General features: G+C 32.4%; 5 protein-coding genes, 1 long non-coding RNA gene, 1 other non-coding gene and 1 pseudogene across 9 annotated transcripts; 4 read left to right on the plus strand and 4 right to left on the minus strand.

The window, feature by feature from the left end:
* The first annotated feature begins 500 nt into the window (after positions 1 to 500).
* LOC104743456 (WAT1-related protein At5g64700-like) lies at positions 501 to 2,694 on the plus strand. Its single transcript, XM_010464541.2, has 7 exons — positions 501 to 812; positions 934 to 996; positions 1,077 to 1,193; positions 1,305 to 1,557; positions 1,852 to 2,010; positions 2,111 to 2,262; positions 2,350 to 2,694. Exons 1-7 carry the CDS (start codon positions 634 to 636, stop codon positions 2,543 to 2,545), a joined length of 1,119 nt encoding a protein of 372 aa, XP_010462843.2. The 5' UTR covers positions 501 to 633; the 3' UTR covers positions 2,546 to 2,694.
* Positions 2,695 to 3,715: 1,021 nt separating this feature from the next.
* LOC104743478 (uncharacterized) lies at positions 3,716 to 6,094 on the minus strand. The gene is made up of 2 exons (XM_010464554.2): positions 5,480 to 6,094; positions 3,716 to 4,925 (listed from the first exon to the last, which is right to left on the minus strand). The coding sequence occupies exons 1-2, from the start codon at positions 5,747 to 5,749 to the stop codon at positions 3,957 to 3,959; spliced, it is 1,239 nt and encodes a 412-aa protein (XP_010462856.2). The 5' UTR covers positions 5,750 to 6,094; the 3' UTR covers positions 3,716 to 3,956.
* Positions 6,095 to 7,119: 1,025 nt separating this feature from the next.
* Positions 7,120 to 7,237, plus strand: LOC147949351 (U5 spliceosomal RNA). The gene has a single exon (XR_015586487.1). It is a non-coding gene; the product is annotated as a U5 spliceosomal RNA (small nuclear RNA).
* A 1,902-nt stretch (positions 7,238 to 9,139) lies between these two features.
* LOC147949352 (uncharacterized) lies at positions 9,140 to 10,400 on the minus strand. The gene is made up of 3 exons (XR_015574623.1): positions 10,219 to 10,400; positions 9,806 to 10,026; positions 9,140 to 9,720 (listed from the first exon to the last, which is right to left on the minus strand). It is a non-coding gene; the product is annotated as an uncharacterized LOC147949352 (long non-coding RNA).
* Positions 10,401 to 11,107: 707 nt separating this feature from the next.
* On the minus strand, positions 11,108 to 11,839 carry LOC147949353 (uncharacterized). The gene is made up of 4 exons (XM_087470791.1): positions 11,770 to 11,839; positions 11,580 to 11,669; positions 11,459 to 11,527; positions 11,108 to 11,349 (listed from the first exon to the last, which is right to left on the minus strand). The coding sequence occupies exons 1-4, from the start codon at positions 11,837 to 11,839 to the stop codon at positions 11,108 to 11,110; spliced, it is 471 nt and encodes a 156-aa protein (XP_087326917.1).
* A 422-nt stretch (positions 11,840 to 12,261) lies between these two features.
* LOC104743495 (protein BOLA2-like) lies at positions 12,262 to 13,317 on the plus strand (annotated as a pseudogene). The gene is made up of 3 exons (XR_015572333.1): positions 12,262 to 12,458; positions 12,841 to 12,863; positions 12,954 to 13,317. The product of XR_015572333.1 is annotated as a protein BOLA2-like (transcript).
* On the minus strand, positions 13,055 to 14,690 carry LOC104743487 (mediator-associated protein 2). Of its 2 annotated transcripts, none has more exons than XM_087474992.1 (5): positions 14,492 to 14,690; positions 14,183 to 14,332; positions 13,994 to 14,096; positions 13,824 to 13,904; positions 13,055 to 13,728 (listed from the first exon to the last, which is right to left on the minus strand). In XM_087474992.1, the coding sequence occupies exons 2-5, from the start codon at positions 14,291 to 14,293 to the stop codon at positions 13,370 to 13,372; spliced, it is 654 nt and encodes a 217-aa protein (XP_087331118.1). In that variant the 5' UTR covers positions 14,294 to 14,332; positions 14,492 to 14,690; the 3' UTR covers positions 13,055 to 13,369. The 2 variants fall into 2 exon arrangements, with proteins under 2 accessions (XP_087331118.1, XP_010462863.1); XM_010464561.2 differs by having other exon boundaries at positions 14,414 to 14,537.
* LOC104743504 (uncharacterized) lies at positions 14,666 to 16,352 on the plus strand. Its single transcript, XM_010464579.3, has 4 exons — positions 14,666 to 15,258; positions 15,494 to 15,577; positions 15,669 to 15,758; positions 15,878 to 16,352. The coding sequence occupies exons 1-4, from the start codon at positions 14,845 to 14,847 to the stop codon at positions 16,142 to 16,144; spliced, it is 855 nt and encodes a 284-aa protein (XP_010462881.1). The 5' UTR covers positions 14,666 to 14,844; the 3' UTR covers positions 16,145 to 16,352.
* Positions 16,353 to 20,666: the final 4,314 nt, after the last annotated feature.

The raw sequence follows: 20,666 nt of genomic DNA on the forward strand, positions 1-20,666 counted from the left end.
TTTAAATATTTTAAATGTTATGTACAATCTGTTGTTATTAGATCAAAATTTTGTTAAATTCTGTAAAAGACATTTAAAATCTTAACAAATTTATGTTATTGAATTCAGACTTTTATAAAATCATTAAAAGTTTTGTGTTATTCAATTAAAATAAAAGAATTTAGGATTGTTAATGAATTCAATTATTATGTTATTGGTTCATGATTTTAAACATTTTATTTACAAAATAAAGTCATGAAAAATATCACAAAAATACAGAAATTATTTACAGCAGTTTATAAGATTTTAGAAAACTAGTCAACAAAATTTTCTAACAATATTTCACTTATTTACTTATAATGATTTTGTTGAATTCTTCAAAAATCTTTATAAATAAGAATCCAATACTACCGTACTTTTAAATATTTATTCAATTACTTTTGAAACACCACCGTAATAAAATATCAAATTGCTGCGTGCTTGTGTACTTATATAAATACCCACTTAGTTTCTTATTCTATATATCTCAAAAGAAGAAAACTATATAAACTATCAGAAGAAAAAACAGAAGAATAAGAAGAACACTATAAACAGTAACCCATTTATACATCTCCAAGAATTCACAAACAAAACCAAACATCATCAAATTGATCGATGGACATGGAGTCGAAGAAACCATATATGATGGTGACTATAATACAAGTGATATATACAATCATGTTCTTGATCTCCAAAGCCGTCTTCAATGGTGGAATGAACATTTTCGTCTTCGTTTTCTATCGTCAAGCTTTTGCTACCATCTTCTTGGCTCCTCTGGCTTTCTTCTTCGAGAGGTACATATCTATATATTACTCTCTCACTCTATGTCTGTGTTTGTGTACGTACCATAAATTTTTGTAAACTTTTTATGTAAATATGTTCGTTGTTTTGTATTCTCTTTATTTCTTCCTTTAGGAAAAGTGCTCCACCTCTTTCATTTGTGACCTTCATCAAGATCTTCATGCTCTCCTTATTTGGGTATGTCTGCTCTCCAAATTAAAGCAAAAATACAACGAATACTACATATCTGTTAAACTTTTAATATGTTGGGGTTTCAGTGTGACTTTCAGCTTGAACTTAAATGGTATCGCATTATCATACACGACGGCAACTTTAGCCGCGGCCACAACAGCTTCCCTTCCGGCCATCACTTTCTTCTTGGCTCTCTTATTTGGGTATACTTCAATTACAAATTTACATTAGATGCTAATTTAATTAATTTGACTCATTTTAATTCATACCTAATTAATCTTTCTAAGATTTATTTATTTTGTATTAATCTAAAGAATGGAGAGGCTTAAGGTTAAGAGCATACAAGGAACAGCGAAGCTTGTAGGGATTACTGTGTGCATAGGAGGGGTCATTACCTTAGCTCTTTACAAAGGTCCACTACTTAAATTACCTTTATGCCATCACCACAATCACGGCCAAGAACATCATAAACCCGGCCACGTCTCGGGAGGTTCCACCTCGTGGCTCAAAGGATGTATCCTCATGATCTCCTCCAACGTCTTATTTGGTCTCTGGCTCGTTTTACAGGTATCTTTCTCTCTTTCAAGTTGCTTTATACATTAATTACCCCATTGAAATTACTTTATAGCTATTGAAATTTTATGTAAATACATGTAAAAACAAATTATTTATCTAGTTTACCCAGGTGAGGTGATCCACCTACATACTTAGTAGGTCCGCCCCTGGGCCAAAGAGTTGAGTACTTGCCAAAGATTGAACCTTACATTTAATAGATTTATTTATATAATTTTATTATCATTGAGTAATTGTGACAATCTTTTCTGCTATTTTTAATTAAATTTGTTTCGTATTTACAAACAGGGTCGTGTGTTAAAGGTCTACCCTTCGAAGCTATACTTCACAACACTTCAGTGCCTCTTGAGTTCGATTCAGTCCTTTGTCATCGCAATTGCTTTAGAGAGAGATATCTCAGCATGGAAGCTTGGTTGGAACCTAAGACTCGTTGCAGTCATTTACTGCGTAATTAACTCTAAGTCTAATTAATTTCATAATAAAAATTATGTCATAAATTAAATAATCGTTATAGTAATGAATATAAACAAACGTGACATATATGCAGGGGTTCATTGTAACGGGCGTGGCATATTATTTGCAGTCATGGGTTATAGAGAAGAGGGGACCTGTCTTCTTATCAATGTTTACTCCTTTGTCTCTCCTCTTCACTCTCCTCTCTTCAGCAATTCTCTTATGCGAGATCATCAGTCTTGGAAGGTTCTACAATAATCTTCTTTAATATTTATTTTCATTTTTCTGATCTAATCAACAAATTAACTTATACATGTGTATATGGTTTTGTAGCATCTTAGGCGGAATATTGTTGATTATAGGACTCTACTGTGTGTTGTGGGGCAAAAGCAGAGAGGAGAGAAACAGTGGTGATGATAAGATTGATGATCTACAGAAGGAAATCGATGTCTTGTGCAATGAAGTGAAGGTTGATCTACAGAACGAAAACGATGTCGTGTGCAATGAAGTGAAGGTTGTCATTAGTTAAAAGATAGTGTTAGAGGGGATATTGAACCTAACATTTAAAGGATTTTAAAGTATTCTTAAAATCTTTTGTTATTCAATTGAGAATTTTCAATTTTTTTATGAAGTCCTATGTTATTCAACTTAAATTTATATAAAATATTTTTTAAAATAATTCAGAATCTCTTGTTATTTAATCAATAGTTTATAAAACCAACTTTAAATCTATTGTTATTCAAAATATCACAACTTTATTTTTGAATGTTACTTTGAATGATTCTAAGAGACTTTTTTTTTTGTTTTTTAGTCAAAAATACTCCTCTCAAAATTATATTCTTTGAAGTAGAATTTTAAACGATTTCGTTTAAAAAAAAAACACAATCATAAAACCACCACCATCTCTGTTTGATAAGCTTTCTCCGCAGATCAACTCCGGCAACTCTGACAACTCTAATCTCCGCAGATCAACTTTTTGTTTCTATTTTTTCCCCACATTCATGTTTGCTTATCTCTCTCTCTTTACTCTGTCTTGGTTATTGTCTATAGAGAACCATTGAAATATAGGATCACGTGGAATTTTTCTTACAACACACACACAAAACCACTAAGCCCAACTTCCTTGTTGACTTGTTCCTTCTTCTCCTCATGTGTGTCCTTCACCTTCTTCTTCTTCCTTTTGCTCATCTTATTTGTTTAGCTTCTTCCTCTGTTCTTCAACTTCATAAAATATTTTAAAATCACACCAAGTTTACTAATAAAATCTTATAGAATCAAATTTCATTTTTTAAAAAGAAAAATAAAAAAATCTAAAACACAATCAAATCTCCTAAAAATCTATAAAATTTTGCAAAATTCTAAAATATTAAAATCTTACCAAATCTTTTAAAATGTCAACTTCAATACCCCTCTTAGTTTTTTTGTCTTATATATATATATATATACGTATATATTGTATATGCTAAAATTTAGGTTTTTTATAATACATGTGATATATTGATCATTCACATATAATATGTAGATCGTCTAGAATCTCTTAAGAAATCATTGCTTTAACTTTTGTCACACCACTTTTAACTCCTTTTACCATATCATTTTACTTAGGGTGGTTTTTTTTTTTGCCTAATAATGATTTGCTCAACCTGCTAGATATCTTCAAATTTACTAAACATGTAGTAAACAGTTAAACACACAAACATGAAGAAATGATCTTTATTGCAAAGTGTACAACTTAAGGACATGCAAATATCCCCATATTTTTGTAAGAAAAAAAAACAATAGCAATAAGAGATATCAAACACATAAACTGAAATTGCCTAAAGAATGCTAAATCGTTCTTTTTGTTTTGTTTTGTTTTATAAAACCATGACATGGTTTTTTAAAAAAGAATATCATTTTAGCTACTCCTGGTTGGTAATTTCTCTGTAGTCTCTCGTAACTCATTTGGTTCCTAAATCAGACAACGTAGTAGAAGACTCTTTGACTTGCTTCTCCAAAGACACATCTTTTGCTTCTTCCTCTGTTTTAGGCAACACAATTTCTTTGTCTTCCTCAGATGTAACGATCGTCTCTTGAGCATCCTTAAACTCTGATATTTCAGTCTCTTCTGCAGTCTTAGCATCAGTCTTAACTTCTGATTCATCTTTAACCTTAACTTCTGATTCATCTTCAACCTTAATGTTCGATGTCTCAGGAGTCTTGACTTCAAAGACTTCTGGTACTTTGATCTTTAAATCCTCTGTAGCTTTAACTTCTGAAACCTTTAAAAGTTCTGATTCTGCTGCTTTAACTTCATCACTCTTAACTTCAGAAACTTTTTGAATGTCCTTATCCTCTAAGACCTCAGACTCTTTTGTAACCTTAATTTCAGACAATTCAGGAGCAGAAACTTCTGGAATATTCTTATCCTCCAAGACCTCAGGAACATTTGACTCTTTTATAACCTTAATTTCAGACAGTTCAGGAGCAGAAGAAACCTCTGGAATATTCTTATCCTCCAAGACCTCAGGAACATTTGATTCTTTTGTAACCTTAACTTCAGACAACTTAGAAGCAGAAACCTCAGATGCTTCTGGAAGTTTTGACTCTCCTCCAACCTTAACAACTTCTGATGTTTTCTTAGCTTCCAACTCCTCTGGAAACTTAACTTCCCAATTCTCTGAAAAATTCTCTTCAGCTTCCTTAGCTTTAGGAGTTTCAGGAGTCTTAACCTGAGAATCTTTTGGAATCTTAACTTCGAGGTCATTTCGTGTCTGAACGTCAAAGGTTTCTTCTGGAGATTTGACAATAGGAGCGGTTAGCACAGAAGTATCAAGCTTTGAAACCTTTGAAGAAGGACCGGTTTTGTCATTGGTATCGTGTTTTATCGGAGATAGATCGGTTACTTCTTTTTCCACTACTACCTTGTCCTGTTTGAAAGAAAAAAGAAAAATCCATCCACAAATTGATATGAAAAGTGAGTAAACCAGTAGATAAACCAGTCCGGTTTGGACATGCCGGTATATAAAATCATTGTTACTTTTGTTTGGGGGGGGGTCAAATAAATTATTGTCACTTTATTAGGTTCCACTTCCACATATAAAATGTAAAAACACATGCACTAACTATTGAAAAGATTTTACTTTTTTTCAAAAGTGGTCCTTAAATTAAAACTTAGAAGGCAAGAGAAAAACTTTTTTTAGTTATTTTGTCTTTTGTAATAATCTTTCAAAAAAAAAATACGGTCTGTTTCCTAACTTGCCGGCCATAATATTAAGAAATTGTACCAAAAAACTTTACTAAAGAAAAGTAAATCAAGGTTAAGAACTTTTATTTTGAAGCTGATCGTATGACTAATAACATTTGAATCTATAGTATCCCATCTTTTCGATAAGTATTGTATAAACAATTTAGATCCTTATCGAACACTAATATATAAATAGTTGAATAAAGATGTAATAAGAATAGAAAATTCTGTATATACCTCATGAAACAAGTGACTGAGAGATGGGCGTTTGTTGTGTTCGTCCACGTCATCTTCAATCAAAATCTCTTTTCCCTTCTCGCTCCGTCGTGCAGCAGCAGCAGCCGCAGCTGCTTCTTCCTCCGCGGCGTTATTAGGAGCATTGTTATTCTCGCTCTTGTCAGCCGGATCCTTGTCATGATCAGCAGGAGCCGCCGTATCTCGTTCCACCGGAGCAAGATCCTCGTCATTATCTTTGAGAACCTTTGGCTTGATGGCACAGTTTCCCATCTCGTACGTTAAACAACAAAGATAATGAGACAAGAAAATATTTTTCTCTCTCTTAATTTAGCCTTTTATCTTCCGAGAGATTAGAGAGAGAGGTGTGAAGGGATGGTCAAAGAAGAGTTTATTGTCCTATAAATTCTCTGCGGCCATGAAGGAGGAATATAGAGAGAGAGACAAAGATTTTAGTATATTATAGTAAGGGTTTTTGTGGTAAACCTAAATTTACATTAGGACGTTAACCTGATTTGTTTTCTAGTATGCAAATTAATGATATAAAAAACTCTCTAATCATAGAAAAGATTTGTAATCGAATCTTTATTTTGATGCATATTATATTTTGCTACTGAATCAAGCAGGGGATGTTACTGAAAAAGGGAAATAAATAACATAAATTTTGGTATTGGTATCTCTATTGTCCATATGCGTTCCTAATAATAAAAGAAATCTTCCATATAACGGTCACATTTATACCTTTTGGCCGTATTGTCAAACTATGCAAATTTATTAAAGAGAAAACTTAATTATCGATTTTTTTTTTTTCAATCGTGTGTTAAAAATGTCAACCGTGAGTTAAGTTTGGTAACAAGCAAGTTTAGTAACCGTGAGTTAAGAGATCACAAAAATCATATATGAATCTTTTAGTTACCGTTAATTCGGATTATGGACCAAAAATACTCAGCTGATGGCAGTTCTGTTATGTAATATAATATATGATGTGAAACTCTAAGAGCTAAATGCTAAAAGTTTGAGAATTTTGATTTAGGATCTTATAATGGTTGATTAGTTTGCAGATTTTTGGTATCAAGAATATACGAACACTGCTATAGAGTGATTTTGTAGCTTTGTGATTCTCTCAGCTTGAGGGATATATTGAACTTGAAGTAATTAGGAGAAGCGTTCTGATGCTAAAAAGGCTATACACAAACACAATCTTCTCTTGTCCGTACCAAAGGAAAAATATTAGATACTCTTCAGGTGAATTTTTCCTTCATGCATCGTTGAAATACTTTATATCATGAAACATATCTTGATGATTTTAAGAGATGGAAGAGAGTTAGTTTTATGTATCGTCTTTTCTTATTATAGAATGAATGGCACTTTAAAGGAAACCAAGTCGGGAGGTCGGGGAAAATATGCATATAAAAGAAGAAATTTCAAATTTCCATCACAAGAATAAATTAAAATATGGTTGGTGAAATTTTTGTAAATGATATAAAAGACAAAAGCGAATGGTAATGGGCTTTCAGTATAATATCACACAAAGCCTTTTAACAAGGAGCTTAAACGCGTATCCCACATCGGAGACTAAGAAAGTTTGGTAGTGAAATTTTTAGTATATAGTAACTTCACTATCCTAGAAGATAAAATCACGCAGCCATGTGGTGAGCACAAAGCGAACTATTCTTTCGCCTTTTACTAAAGAATACCGTGTGCTCTCCATGCAAAGTGGCATACGCCTATTTTTGGAGGGCTCTCACTTCACTGTGGGACCCAACATTTACACTAGTCTGATTTTTTTTAATTGGCTACTGCGCTACCAAGCTCAAAGGCCCAATACAACATGTTATTTAATCGAGAAGATTGAACATTGTGTTGTTGTTATTTTCTCTGTTGTTGTGTATGGAAAGCTCAGTATCAGTTTGCAGTTTCCGGTCTGCTGCTTTGAAATGGCAACCAGATAAACACCAAGGGCCTTTTCAGGAAAAGGTTGCATTTATATTATGATCATTTGCAGAAACTTATAGTGGTGAAAATTCAGATGCATATAAATTACTCTGTTCTTCACTCTTTTTGACGTTTTTATAGACCAAATTGTTGCCAAAAACCATTCAAAATATTGTAACTATATATATATATTTTAGAGACTGTCCACTGGTTTGATTTTATCTATATTGGGTTTGGTGTCATGGGAAATCCCAGTAAGTTGATAATGAAAACATTGTGAAGCTTTTGTTTTTTCTTTAGTTTAAAGTTTTGATTTTTAAACAAGAGGTTTGTGGTATGTTTATGGATTAGTATCGAATGCCATGAAGTTGAGAAGAAGAGAATACATTCGGACCGGGGTCCCTAGATTCACTCGGTTCACCCATTTAGAGTCAGTCTCTTGATGAAAAGTAGAACTTTACCAAATTGGATCATATTCATGTAGCTCCCAAGAGAAATCTTGTGATTCTTTTGTTCTAAGATTGAATCAGACACTCACTTATGTGGTTTGTTCTAAGATTCCAAACTTAAAATTTTGTAGCTGTGTGGTAATTTTTCAGCTTAGAGGGATATATTGAACTCGAAGTTTCGTCAATATTGCTTATATGATTATTGATTAATTTGATTATAGATATCTTTTTTTATCTATCATATGAGAGAATGTGGTTCCTCTGAAGCTGCTAATAATCTCATATATTTTAAGGGGCTGTTGGAGTGGAGATGATATTTGTCAGTTTCCTTGCTGATCCAAGAACTGCACCATAATACAAGGCGGCAGTCTCCTCCTCGCACTCTAAGTACATCATCCACATTCACCCCCTCTATCTCAACTCCGCATTGGTGCCTCAATTTTACAGGTTCTACATTCCGTTAATTCTGATGTGTTGGTAGTGCATAAAGTGGATTCAAATGTCAAGGAAGTGGAAGAATCGCCTCAGCAGCAATAATCAACAAATGGTAATGGCTTGATGTCTTGAAGGCAGTTGTGATTCTACTTATGAAGGCTGATCTTTGAGAAAACAGAATCTGATATTTCATTTTATTTCCTGTCTTTAAACCAAAGATTATGTTTATGTTGATGAAAAAAATAGACAGTGACTGTTGTATAGCTAGGGATACAACCTTTGCCTTCTGCTAAGGGATAGCTAGGGGTTAAATTTTTATTTTCGATTGTAAAGAAATGATTAAAATGATCAAATCAAAGAGAATCACACAGAGTACACCCATTATAAGATAAAACATCAGAAATACATTATTAGTCTCATCTTCAGATTTGCTTGCTAGGAAGGTGTAGAGTAAGCCAATTCCAAAGCCATGCTGAGCTAGCAGGTGGGTCTACTAAGACAACATTGTGGTAACGTGTCGTCTACAAACCTCGAATAGAAGAGAGAGAACTTTCATCCATATTATTAGAGAGCACGATCAAACATAATTTTTTTTAGCATGTTGTAATAATTGAATTTTAACATGGATATCCTTTTCGATTTGTGTTTCAATACATATGAAATCTTAATTTTTTTTTTTTATATAGACGTTACACATAAACTTTACATACACATCTTCTTTCAATTTAGTAATAATTGAATTTGTACTTTTTGTATTTTGTCATAATTAATTTATGTTTTGCTCATATTTTTCTTATGTTTTGTTTATATTTGATCAATTTATTTTAAACTATTTCTTATGTTTTGCTTATATTTGATCAATTTATTTTAGACCATTTCTTATGTTTTACTTATAGTCTATAACATTCATTGATAGAAGTATAGTCGCATTGAACTTAATTTAAACATTTTGGATATATTTGATTAAATTTTATTGGTTGGGAGACATGTCAAGAATCATGTCTTCGTAGGCGGCGGTTGAAGAAGATGACGAATTGTCCAAGTTATCCAAGTCAATAACAATGCTTTCGTGGGCGATTGAAGAAGATGACAAGTTGACACTTTTTATGAAACGTTCAAAATCAGGTACACCGAATAAAGAAGGGCGGCTTCTCTCAAAAAGATCATCCTCAATCATCCCCTCTATCGGGACTCCGCGTTGCTGAATTTCTAAAGGAGAACCTTGACAATTAACTAGTACGCTCTCAGAGTCTAAGAAGACAAGATTGAAACGGTTCCTATCCATAAGACTTGCAGCTTGGAGAAGCTGCTTCTCTTCTTTGAAGCTTTCTGAGATTATAAACAAACTTGATGGACCACGACAACCGTACAGTGGCCATTGAAGAAGTTTCACTGTTATTCGGTGAACTCTCGCATGTTTGTTTCCTGGAATTAATATCCAACGGAAGGACGTCTCGTCATCATATGTAATGCAATAACTAAAAATAATATATAAAAGATAGCTACGTACCTTTGGTAGACTAATTAGTCGCATTATTCCAGCACGCTCAAAGACATATGTCAAGTTTATTTCGGGGCATCATCATCAACGAAGAAGTTTGATTAACATCTCAGGACCTAGATATCCGTTTTCATAAACATATGATGTGATCTTCTCATTAACCAATCGAGGATCTAGATTCTTAAGGATTGACCAATCCTCCACGTCCCAGAACACCATCGTGTTTCCCCCTGCATCACCAAAAGAAACAAACAATATAAACGCATAGATAGATGCAATATAAACAAACAATATAATTAAACGCATGGTACATGTTTTATATATACATAGATTATAGATAGATGCATGTACGTTACCCTAATCCAAAATATATATGTTGAATGAAAAATAGAGACAATACAAACGAACAATTTCGATCTTACATCGGAATTTAGTGGTGCTATCCATTGACAATTTTGCTGAAACAATTAATGAGAAAAATTAGAGACGCCCGATCGATGATTGAGAATTTTCTCAAGTTATTATCGAGAAAATTAGAGACCCCCCGATGATAGGCACTTTATAAATTATGGCATCTATATAGATTTTGTAAAAGTTATCAATTAAGAGAGAGACAACATATTCAAGTAATAATAACTTTAATTAAAAACATTTCATTTATAGATTTTGTAAAAGTTATCATATTACCATAGAGACACAACATATTCAGGCAATAATAACTTTAATTAAAAACATTCATTTATAGATTTTGTAAAAGTTATCAATTACCAGACAGACACAACATATTCAATGAATAATAACCTTAATTAAAAACATTTATTTATAGATTTTGTAAAAGTTATCAATTACCATAGAGACACAACATATTCAAGGAATAACAACCTTAATTAAAAACATTAATTTATAGATTTTGTAAAAGTTATCAATTACAATAGAGACACAACATATTCAAGGAATTATATATATATATATATATATAAAGTAAAATATCAAAGAAGGTTATTCATTAGATTTTTCTCTGTTTTTTGCAGTTTCCGGTTTGCTGCTTTGAAATGGCATCCGGAATGGCATCCGGTCCAATATTATTATTGGGTGCCCTACACACAATCCGACGAGTAATTTAAATTTACACTAAAAGTTAAAAAAAAAAAATTGACTCAAATTCATACTAAAATCTAATTTTTGGGACAAAATTTATGTTTTTCCTACCAAATTAGGCCTTTTTCTACATTTTTATATCAATTATTCTTAAACAATACTTCAAAGAAAAAAATAAAAACATATAACATCAGAAATACATTAGCCTCATCTTCAGATTTGCTTTAGGCTTACTGTAAGCCAATTCCAAAGCCATGCTGAGCTTACAGGTGGGTCTACTAAGACAACATTGCTGTAACCTGTCGTCTGCAAACCTTGAATACAAGAGACCGTCAACTTTTTATCCAAGTTATTAGAGAGCACGATCAAATTGGATTTTTTAGGACTGTCCACTGCCCACCGAAGAATGTCCACTAACATCTTATGATCTCTAGCATATCCATCCGCCTCAGCAACTATACATATCATCAACAAGGGAGATATCTAGATTAGATTTACGTAGTAAGATAAAGAGAGGACGAGGGATAATTAGGTAAAGGAGGAATTCATATTCACACTACGTACCTTCGGGTACGAAATTTAAACTGACTCCGGTAGCCTCATATCTATCACTTACAACAACGTACAACAACCCTGTACAACCGGATTGTCACAGAACCATTACAACAACCCTGTCGATCAAGACCTGATTTGATCAGCTTAGAAACCAAATCAGGCTCACATTCAGCAGGGATTGGGAAATCCACCACGTTCCAGAACACGCCTGTGTCACCCTCTGCCACCACGAAATATCAAAAAATAACTAGTTTAGAATCAGATGAAATCTAATCAAATATATATTATTAGACTCTTCGAGAGATATAGCGAGATCTTACTGAAGTTTATTATATCGGCCCACGAATTACTCAAAAGTCCCGACGAGTTGGTAGACATGTCACTAATCATGTTTTCGTAGACATGTCATTATCAAAGAAGTTATTCATTAGATTTTTCTCTGTTTTTTGCAGTTTCCGGTCTGCTGCTTTGAAATTGTATCCTGATAAGCTCTCAAGGTTGCATTTATAAATATTTATGATCATTTCCAGAAACCTATTTGGTAATGTGGTGGAAATTATTCACAGGAGGCAGCACAAAAGAAGAAGTCAAACTGTGCCTTGATGCATGCATATAAATCACTCTGTTCTTCACTCTCTTGACGTTTTCATTGACCTAATTCATGCCAAAACCATTCAAAAGATTGGATCTGAATATTTTAGAGACTGTCCATTCGTTCGTTTTTGTTCGCGATTAAACTTGAGGTTAATGGATAGTATCGAATGTCATAAAGTTGAGAAGAGGTTTGTGGTATGTTTATGGATAGTATCGAATAAGTAGAGTCAGAAGAGAATATATTCGGGTTGGGTCCCGGATTCACTCGGTTCACCCATTTAGAGTCATTAGGGGACACACCAAGTTTTTGCAAATCATAGCTGCACAAACTTTTAAGCAGAAATAGAGGGAGATGGGTGTATCGAAGGAGCAAGTCGAAGCTTCATTGACTTCAAAACTCAATCCTGTTCATCTGGTAAGTCAAATCTGATCCCCTTACCTGCAATCTTTTTTTTCTGTGTCTTGGCTACTGAATCTGACCAAAGTAAGAAAAACTTATGAGTTTTGATTTATCACACATGCATCCTCTGTTCTTCCATATATTGGAGAAAGATAGAGTTGTAGATCAATGACAGTTTGAAATCTTTTGTGTCTCTTGATGAAAAGTAGAACTTTACCAAATTGGATCATCATACTCATGTAGCTAAGAGAAATCTTGTGATTCTTTTGTTCTAAGATGAATCATACACTCACTTACGTGGTTCGTGTGTACGTGAGACTATTGGAGCAACAAGTTTACTTTGTGATCTTACTCTATATACATCACTAATTTGGCTTCATTTATATGTAAAAACTAGGAAGTCATCGACACATCTGGAGGGTAAAGTCTTATGATCACTACTAAACAATCATCACTTTTGATATCTAAATTTCCAGTTCTCAGTCTTAAAGCTTTACTCTTTTGTTCCAGCTGCGGCGCGAGTTTTGTGGTTGAGATTGTCTCGAAACAGTTTGAAGATAAGAGATTGCTTGAGAGGCACCGCATTATAAACGCTGCTCTTGAAGAAGAGATGAAAGAAATCCATGCCCTCTCAATAAAAAAAGGCTCAAACTCCACAACTATGGAAGCCAATATCACAACACTCTGAAACAACTCCAACCACAGAGGCTTGAAGAGAAAAGAACAAGAGAGATCTTAGCTCTTGTATTAATCTCGCACCCTTACCAAGATAAAAAAGCTGTATTTAACTTTGACCTGCTCAAAGGTCTGTACTTTGATAATCATGGAAACTACTTATGAATTTTAAACACAAATACTAAGCTGTTTCTTGTCTGCTCAACATCTTTAACCGTCAAGAACACTTGTTTTTTATAAGGAACAACAAATTACTCTTCCATCTTCATAATCTTCTTCTTCTTGGACTTTTCCGATCGTTCTGAAGAGCCAGAAACCGTACTTGTTGAGATGCCATGTTTACCAGAGGAAGAACCAGAATGCTTTCTTTTGGGTGACTTTGGAGCCTCGGTGAAGCTAGAGAACAAGCTCTTCTGTTTGCTCTGGCTACGTGAGGAAGCAGAGTGTTTGCTGCTTTTAAGACGGCTACTTTGAGTAGGGTTAGAGTATTTCCCAGAGGAATTCGTCACTGCTCCAACAAGCTTCTGTTGGCTTCTTGCCTTTATCTTCTGAAGCAGCTCGTTTGGTTCAGCGTACCTAACTAACGCAACTCGCCGAGAAATACTCCCACCTACCCATAAAAACACACAATTACATAAGTATCAGGGGACAATACTGTGTAAAACTAATCGACTAAAACCTATAAACCAAAGAAGAGGAATATACCAACGGTTGAATCTTCAGAAGGTAAAATCATAGTTGACTCAGTATCTTGAGGAGGATAGCTAGCAAGCTCAAACTTGGTACCTATCAAAAAACAACCAGAGAGGAGGATGGTAACTAACTTAATTCAGCAATGGAGCCAACTTGTGGGTATCAAAACCATCAAAACTTACCAGATGAATCTACCAAATTTCCAAATATTCCTTCTTTGTCAAGATCATTATCAAACTCAAGAAAGTCCCTTTCGACTTCTGGAAACTGCGTTGCAGCAGGTCCCTATAGAGATAAGATCAATTGCGTCAAGTTCACGTAATAAGGCATCTTTCAATATTAATAAAGGGATTTTGATTGTGTAAACATACTCGGCCTAAAGGATATTGAAGAATCCAAATCTCTTCCTCTGGACTGACTTCAGCGTTGTCTACTTCCTCTGAGGTAGCGACTACGAAATCTTCGTTAGGTTCGTAATCCATCTCTTCTCAAAATCAACTCTCTCACGATTTCACAAAAACCTGCAAAAATCGAAACAACAAACCAAAAAGTTGAGCTTTTTGAACAAGGAAGCGACTGAGAATGAAGGGTCACTCTCAAACCTAACGAAGGAAGCGACTGAGAATGAAGGGTCACTTCGTCGCCGGCTAAAGAAACAGAGAGAGAGATTGAATAGTTACCGGAAAAAAAAAACCAATGCGGCGGAAGACCTAAAACCCTTTGCCAAAATATTTTATCTCCTGTCCAAGTCAAAAACGACGTAGTTTCTTATTAAACCGGAAAATTAAGCACCTAACCGGAATTTGGGTATAGAATCTTGGGTCATAAGTGGGCCTTAACTGACAGTGCTTAATAAGCCCAATAAGAAAGCAATGTTGGCTGCAACAACGAAAGAGAAATGTTGTTGATTCAGAAAGAAGCTCTTTCACTGAAATCTCATAAACCCTAAATCCCCAAAAATGGAATGTTAAAAATTTCACCAGAAGAAATCTCAAATTCCAAAATCTGCTTTTGACACCACAACGAAGAAGAGATGATAAGAAGAAGGATCTCATCGATCATATCAACATCACTCATCAATTCTTCTTCGGTTCATCAAACCGCAAAACCCAGATTCGTCACTTCTTCGCCACTTCTTCAATGCCGTAGTAGTAGCTCTCCGATCTTCACTCAAAATCCAACTTTTACGAGCAGGGCTTCGTCGTTTCAGGGAATTAGAGCGTTCAGTTTATTGTGTTTGAACGATCTGAGAGACAATGTGCCAAGAAAACTCAAAACGAGGAAAGGTAGAGGTATTGGTTCTGGTAAAGGTAAAACTGCTGGAAGAGGTCACAAGGGTCAAAAAGCTAGAGGAACCATGAAGTTTGGTTTCGAAGGTGGTCAGACTCCATTACGACGCCGTTTACCAAAACGTGGCTTCAAGAACAAATTCAAGCTCCATTTCCAGGTACAACAAAACAAACTAAAGCTCGTGCCTTTAAGTTCTTGGATTTGTGTTCTGATAGTCAAGTTTATTGCTTTTGTAGCTTCCAATGATTGATTCATTAGATTAGGTCGAATTTTGAGAATCTAAATCAGATGGGTCACTCTGTGTCTTAGCTGCTTGTGGTGAAGTAGATTGGGATTTAGAGTTTGAATTTGACAGTATTGATGATATGATTTGTTGTATGATGATGATGCAGCCGGTTGGACTAGGAAAGATAGCGAAACTCATAAACGCTGGGGAGATAGATTCTCATGAATTGATCACAATGAAAACGCTCAAGGTACAGTTATATATAAACTCACTCTTGACTCATTGGTTTAAATCGAGGTTGATGATTCTTTTTAGTAAGCTCGTTAACACTCGGCTTGCAGGATGTGGGAGCAATAGGAAAGCAAATAGAAGATGGAGTAAGACTAATGGGTCGTGGTGCTGATGAGATCAAGTGGCCACTTCATTTCGAGGTTTACCATTTTTGCATTATGAACTTTTGCTTCTGTATATAGTCTCTCTCCATTTTCCCCCATTGTGCCAAGTCATTGTTAGAAAGTTTGGTTAATTGGTGATGCTGTGTTTACTACAGGTTTCGAGAGTGACTGTTAGGGCAAAAGAGGTGGTGGAAGCAGCAGGAGGATCAGTGAGGAGAGTGTATTACAACAAATTGGGATTGAGGGCATTGCTTAAACCGGAATGGTTTGAGAAGAAAGGAAGGTTATTGCCAAAAGCAGCACGACCACCTCCTAAACAACAAGATAAGGTCGATAGCATTGGACGTCTTCCAGCTCCGAGAAAGCCCATTCCCTTCTTTGCAGCTGAGGAGAACAAAGTTGAGTCTCCTATTGAATCGTGATTTTGGGTTGGCTTTAACAAAGTTGTTTGTGTTGTTTCTTGGTCAATGTCGGATCTTTTTATTTGACAAATAAGGTCTTTCTCGTTTTGCTTGCTCTGTACTTGGTCGCAACTAGTTCTTAAGCATTTTCAGACTTGTTGTTTGGGATCAAGGCTTGATCATGAAGAAGGTTGAGGAACCATGGAATGAATTCGTTAGATTTCAATTATTTTATCTAACCATTTTGGTTGAGCCAATTTATTCACTTTTACGTTGAAATTATAAAATATGAAAATGGAGTGACGGTGTACAGATTACAGAGAATAAACAATGTTTTAGTTTTAGTTTTTACCAAAACACTAACAATTGCATTATTTAGTGGATACCGTCGTACACATAATTTACCTAATCCATAGAAAAGGGGCTATGAATAATTGCCTGAAATTAAGCGAAACGACCGAACGTAAAAACAGAAGAAGATAGTGTTCGAGGTTTCAGAACTCATGACACTTTAACAAACATGTAATGATGACGACTGTACTGTTAACTATAGCAATGATTATTTTAAACAACTACAATAAAAGAAGAGTACTCGATTGATTTTCTATCTTTTTTTTTTTTTTTTTGGTAGAATCGATTGGTTTTCTAATAAACAATCGTTCAGATATTATCAAAAAAAATTATGGAAACAGTTCGAAATTTTTATAGTACTTAAAAACGATGGTTAATTCAAGCAAAAATGTCGAATGTGGGATACATAAATGCTTATATATTTTTTCTAATGATCATACCTTTCTGATCTAAATATAGCTATTGATGATGATCAAAATCTTGAAAATTTAAAGGTTGGTATTCTTAATTTTACATTTAGGATACAGTTTTGATGGGTAGAGTGTTTAGTATTTTGAATTTAGAATTTAGTATTTTGAAAAATTAATTTTTAAATATAATGTTAGTTTTAGAATTTTAGAGAATTGTAATAGATTTGGAAACAAAATATTTTTTAGTACTATTTATATAAGCGCTATAAAAGTAGATGCCCATCACATTGACAAATCTCAATAAACATTTCAAAGACATTATTGGTTATAATTAAACCAAAATAAATGGATCCCATGGAAAAAATAAATGGTCGATTATATATATCAAGACCAATCTACGTCAGACTTTTTGGTTACACCATATATTTCAATTCTCTTTAGATTAAAATGATCTGACCTATTCTTTTAAAATTGCACATAATTAGTCTTTCTCAAATTCAAAGTCAATTTCAAATTTATTGTAATTTTCCAGATAATTAGTTTATTTTTTCCACATGAGCTGATCGTAATAACAACTTCATAAACAATTTCTAATTTATTGTATATATTTTTGTTTTCAATAATCGTGAAAAAACTTTATTTTTGTTTGTTGGCAAAAATGAGAAAATACGAAGATTTGATTTTCATGAGGGTGATGGAAAGTTTTAAAAGTAAAATCTTTTATACATCCTCGATGCATATTAGTCTTTCACTTTTATGCAAAAATTATTAAGTAATGAATAGTTGAATTGAAAACATCCCATCAGTTTTTATCATATTTAACAAAAACTCTAACGATAGCTCCCTTTACAAATGAACGATACATTAGTTTTTAGTAACTGTTACTTGCACTAATGGAGAGGCTAGAAATCTTGGTAACAAACTCATTTTTTACTAATGGAACCTCCATTATTTTTTATAATCGAAAAAACTACCATAAGAATTTCAGAACTCCAGAAATATAGCATAAAGGTGATTCGAAAATCATATTTTATAAAATATCTGAGAGCTTTTCAACAACATCTATTTTTAATCAAAATTTGTTATTTTGAGCATTTTTGCGTATAAGATAATAGAGTTATTAAAAAAAATTATTTGCATTTTATGATATTTTGTTGATTGTATGAATCTTGTTGATTTGGTAGAGAGATTTAGAGCGATATTAGGAAACTTTATAGATATTGGTGATTCTATGAAAATAAACTTAATTAATTTGGTCAATTTACCATATTTAACTTATTGAATTTTGATCAAAATATATTACAAATAAATATTTAAATAAGAATAACTATAAGGCTTGAACACCGAATGTACAGTTAATATTGATGGAGCAGTGGGGAATTTTTTTTTTAAAGAAAAGAAATGGAGAATCATATATATAAAAGTAAGGTTTTGGTCTCTCCTTATTGGTTGATTTTCATTTAATGTTTTCAAATATTTTTATTTTTTATTTGCTTTTTAATTATTTAATTGTTTTAAATAATATTTAAGACCCAATGAACACAATACATATAACTCATACATTAAAACAAATCTATAACTGAAAATAAATAAATTATACATTAATCATTCCACCACTCAATTTTATTCAAACACAATAAATAATATTTGTAACTCCAATAATTCTAAATGTAACTTTCATCAATTCTTATCATATAAATAAGCATTCTCTCATTCTCACATAGGTATTTTTTTATTTTCTCATTGGTCCATTTGACATTTAATTTTTAAAAATTTAATATTTATTTTTAATTAAACAGCACATTTAATCATATACATTAATGCATACTTTAAATTCATTATTTACCACTAACTTGTAATTGAAATTACATAAATTGTGAAATTAACTTTTTCTCCTCCATTCATTTTCATTTAAACACACTATTAATTATAATTATAACTCTGATAATTTAATTATTTTAGAATTGTAACTTACATCATTTTTATCCTATAAATAACCATTCTCACATCCTCTTCCACCATAACCTAAATCCTAAATATTTTCTTTGTTTTTTTTATAATGTTCTTGCATAGGTTGAAAACCCAATTAAGAGTTTGATTTTTTTTTGTTTACTATATATTTTACATAGGTTGAAAACCCAATTAAGAATTTTATTGTGTTTTGTTTTATATACTTCTTCTTTTCTTCTTTGTTTTCTTATATTATTTTGATTTAAAATACATATGTATTCATATGTATAATAAAATTTTGATGACCATAATAATATTTTGGGTATAACCATCTCATAATAAGGGAATCAAGCTAAAGAAAACATCTTAATTCTTTACTTTAGATGTTTGATTAGTTCTTACAAATTCATGTATATTTATTTTATTCTTAAAATTTGAAATATTGTCATGAAATAAATTATTGGGATATAATTATCAAATCAATTTTTCTTACCTCCAACAAAATTGTAATAAACATATTTTAGAATACTCATCATTATATTTAGTTTGTGATTCAACATATAATTATATGAAAATCATTATTTTTAAATTTAATTCAAATTTGTACTTTAAGGATTTTGCTATATAAAAAACTAATTTGATATTTATTTTCTTTCTACCTTTTACTACAAGGATGAAAAATTAAAACTAAGCCTAGCAATATAACTTAAATTGAGGGGGATATAAAAAAATTGTAATATAATATCAAATTAATTTTTCTTAACTCTCGCTTACATCCAACAAAATTGTAATACATTTATTTAGAATAACAATCATTATATTCAGTTTGTGAATCAACATATAATTATATAAAAATCACTATTTTCTTAATTTAATTCAAATATGTACTTTAAAGATTTTTTTTATATAAAAAACAAACTGATTTTTTTTTTTCTATCTAGCTTTTATTACAAGGATGAAAAATTATAACTAAACCTAGCAATATATCTTAAACTAAGGGGAATATAAAAAAGTTTTTTTTAAAAAATATATTTTTGGGAATCGTATTTTAAAATTTTGATTGCACTTCATATGATTTTACAGGAAATATTTTTTTTTTTACTTTCAAAATAGTTTAGTTTTTAATTATTAAATACTTTAGGTTATGTGTTAGTTTATAAGAAAAACTTAAATTATATATTTAAATCACATAGTAAAATTTTGTTTTATTATTAATAATATTTTATTACCTTAAATGCTCAAAATACTAATAAAAATTATTTTCAAAGTTGAACAATAAAAAACAAATAACTTTAAGAAATATATGTATAATGTACGCATGATTATATTTAAATAAGTTATATAATTTGATACTGTATGATTTGAATAAATAAAAGTGTAAAAATGTTAATGACATTTAAATTAATTTGTTAAGTATTTTTTATGATTATTAAATAAATTTTAATTAATTAATATATTTTATTATACAACAGTCCGCTCATTTGCGTTACCTATTCTCTTGAAAAGATTGCTAAAATAATAAACACGGGCCGAGCCGGCCCAAAGCAGAAGCCCACCAATCAATTGTTTTAAGCAGCACATTATATAAAAACGTTATAAGGCGCTTGGGAGTACCATACTCATCTGCAGTTCAAACCCCACCTAATACCGAAAATTAATGAATTTTTCTTTCCGAGGTTAATTAGTGATGCCATGCTTATTACAGGTTTCGAGAGTGACAGTTAGGGTAAAAGAGTGGTGGAAGCGGCAGGAGGATCAAAGAGGAGGAGAGTGTATTACATCAAATTGGTCGATTTGGCAAATAAGGCCTTTCTCGATTTACTTACTCTGTA

This window comes from Camelina sativa, chromosome 2 (genome assembly GCF_030686135.1).
Source record: "Camelina sativa cultivar CO46 ecotype springtype chromosome 2, ASM3068613v1".
NCBI classification, from domain to species: Eukaryota; Viridiplantae; Streptophyta; class Magnoliopsida; order Brassicales; family Brassicaceae; genus Camelina; species Camelina sativa.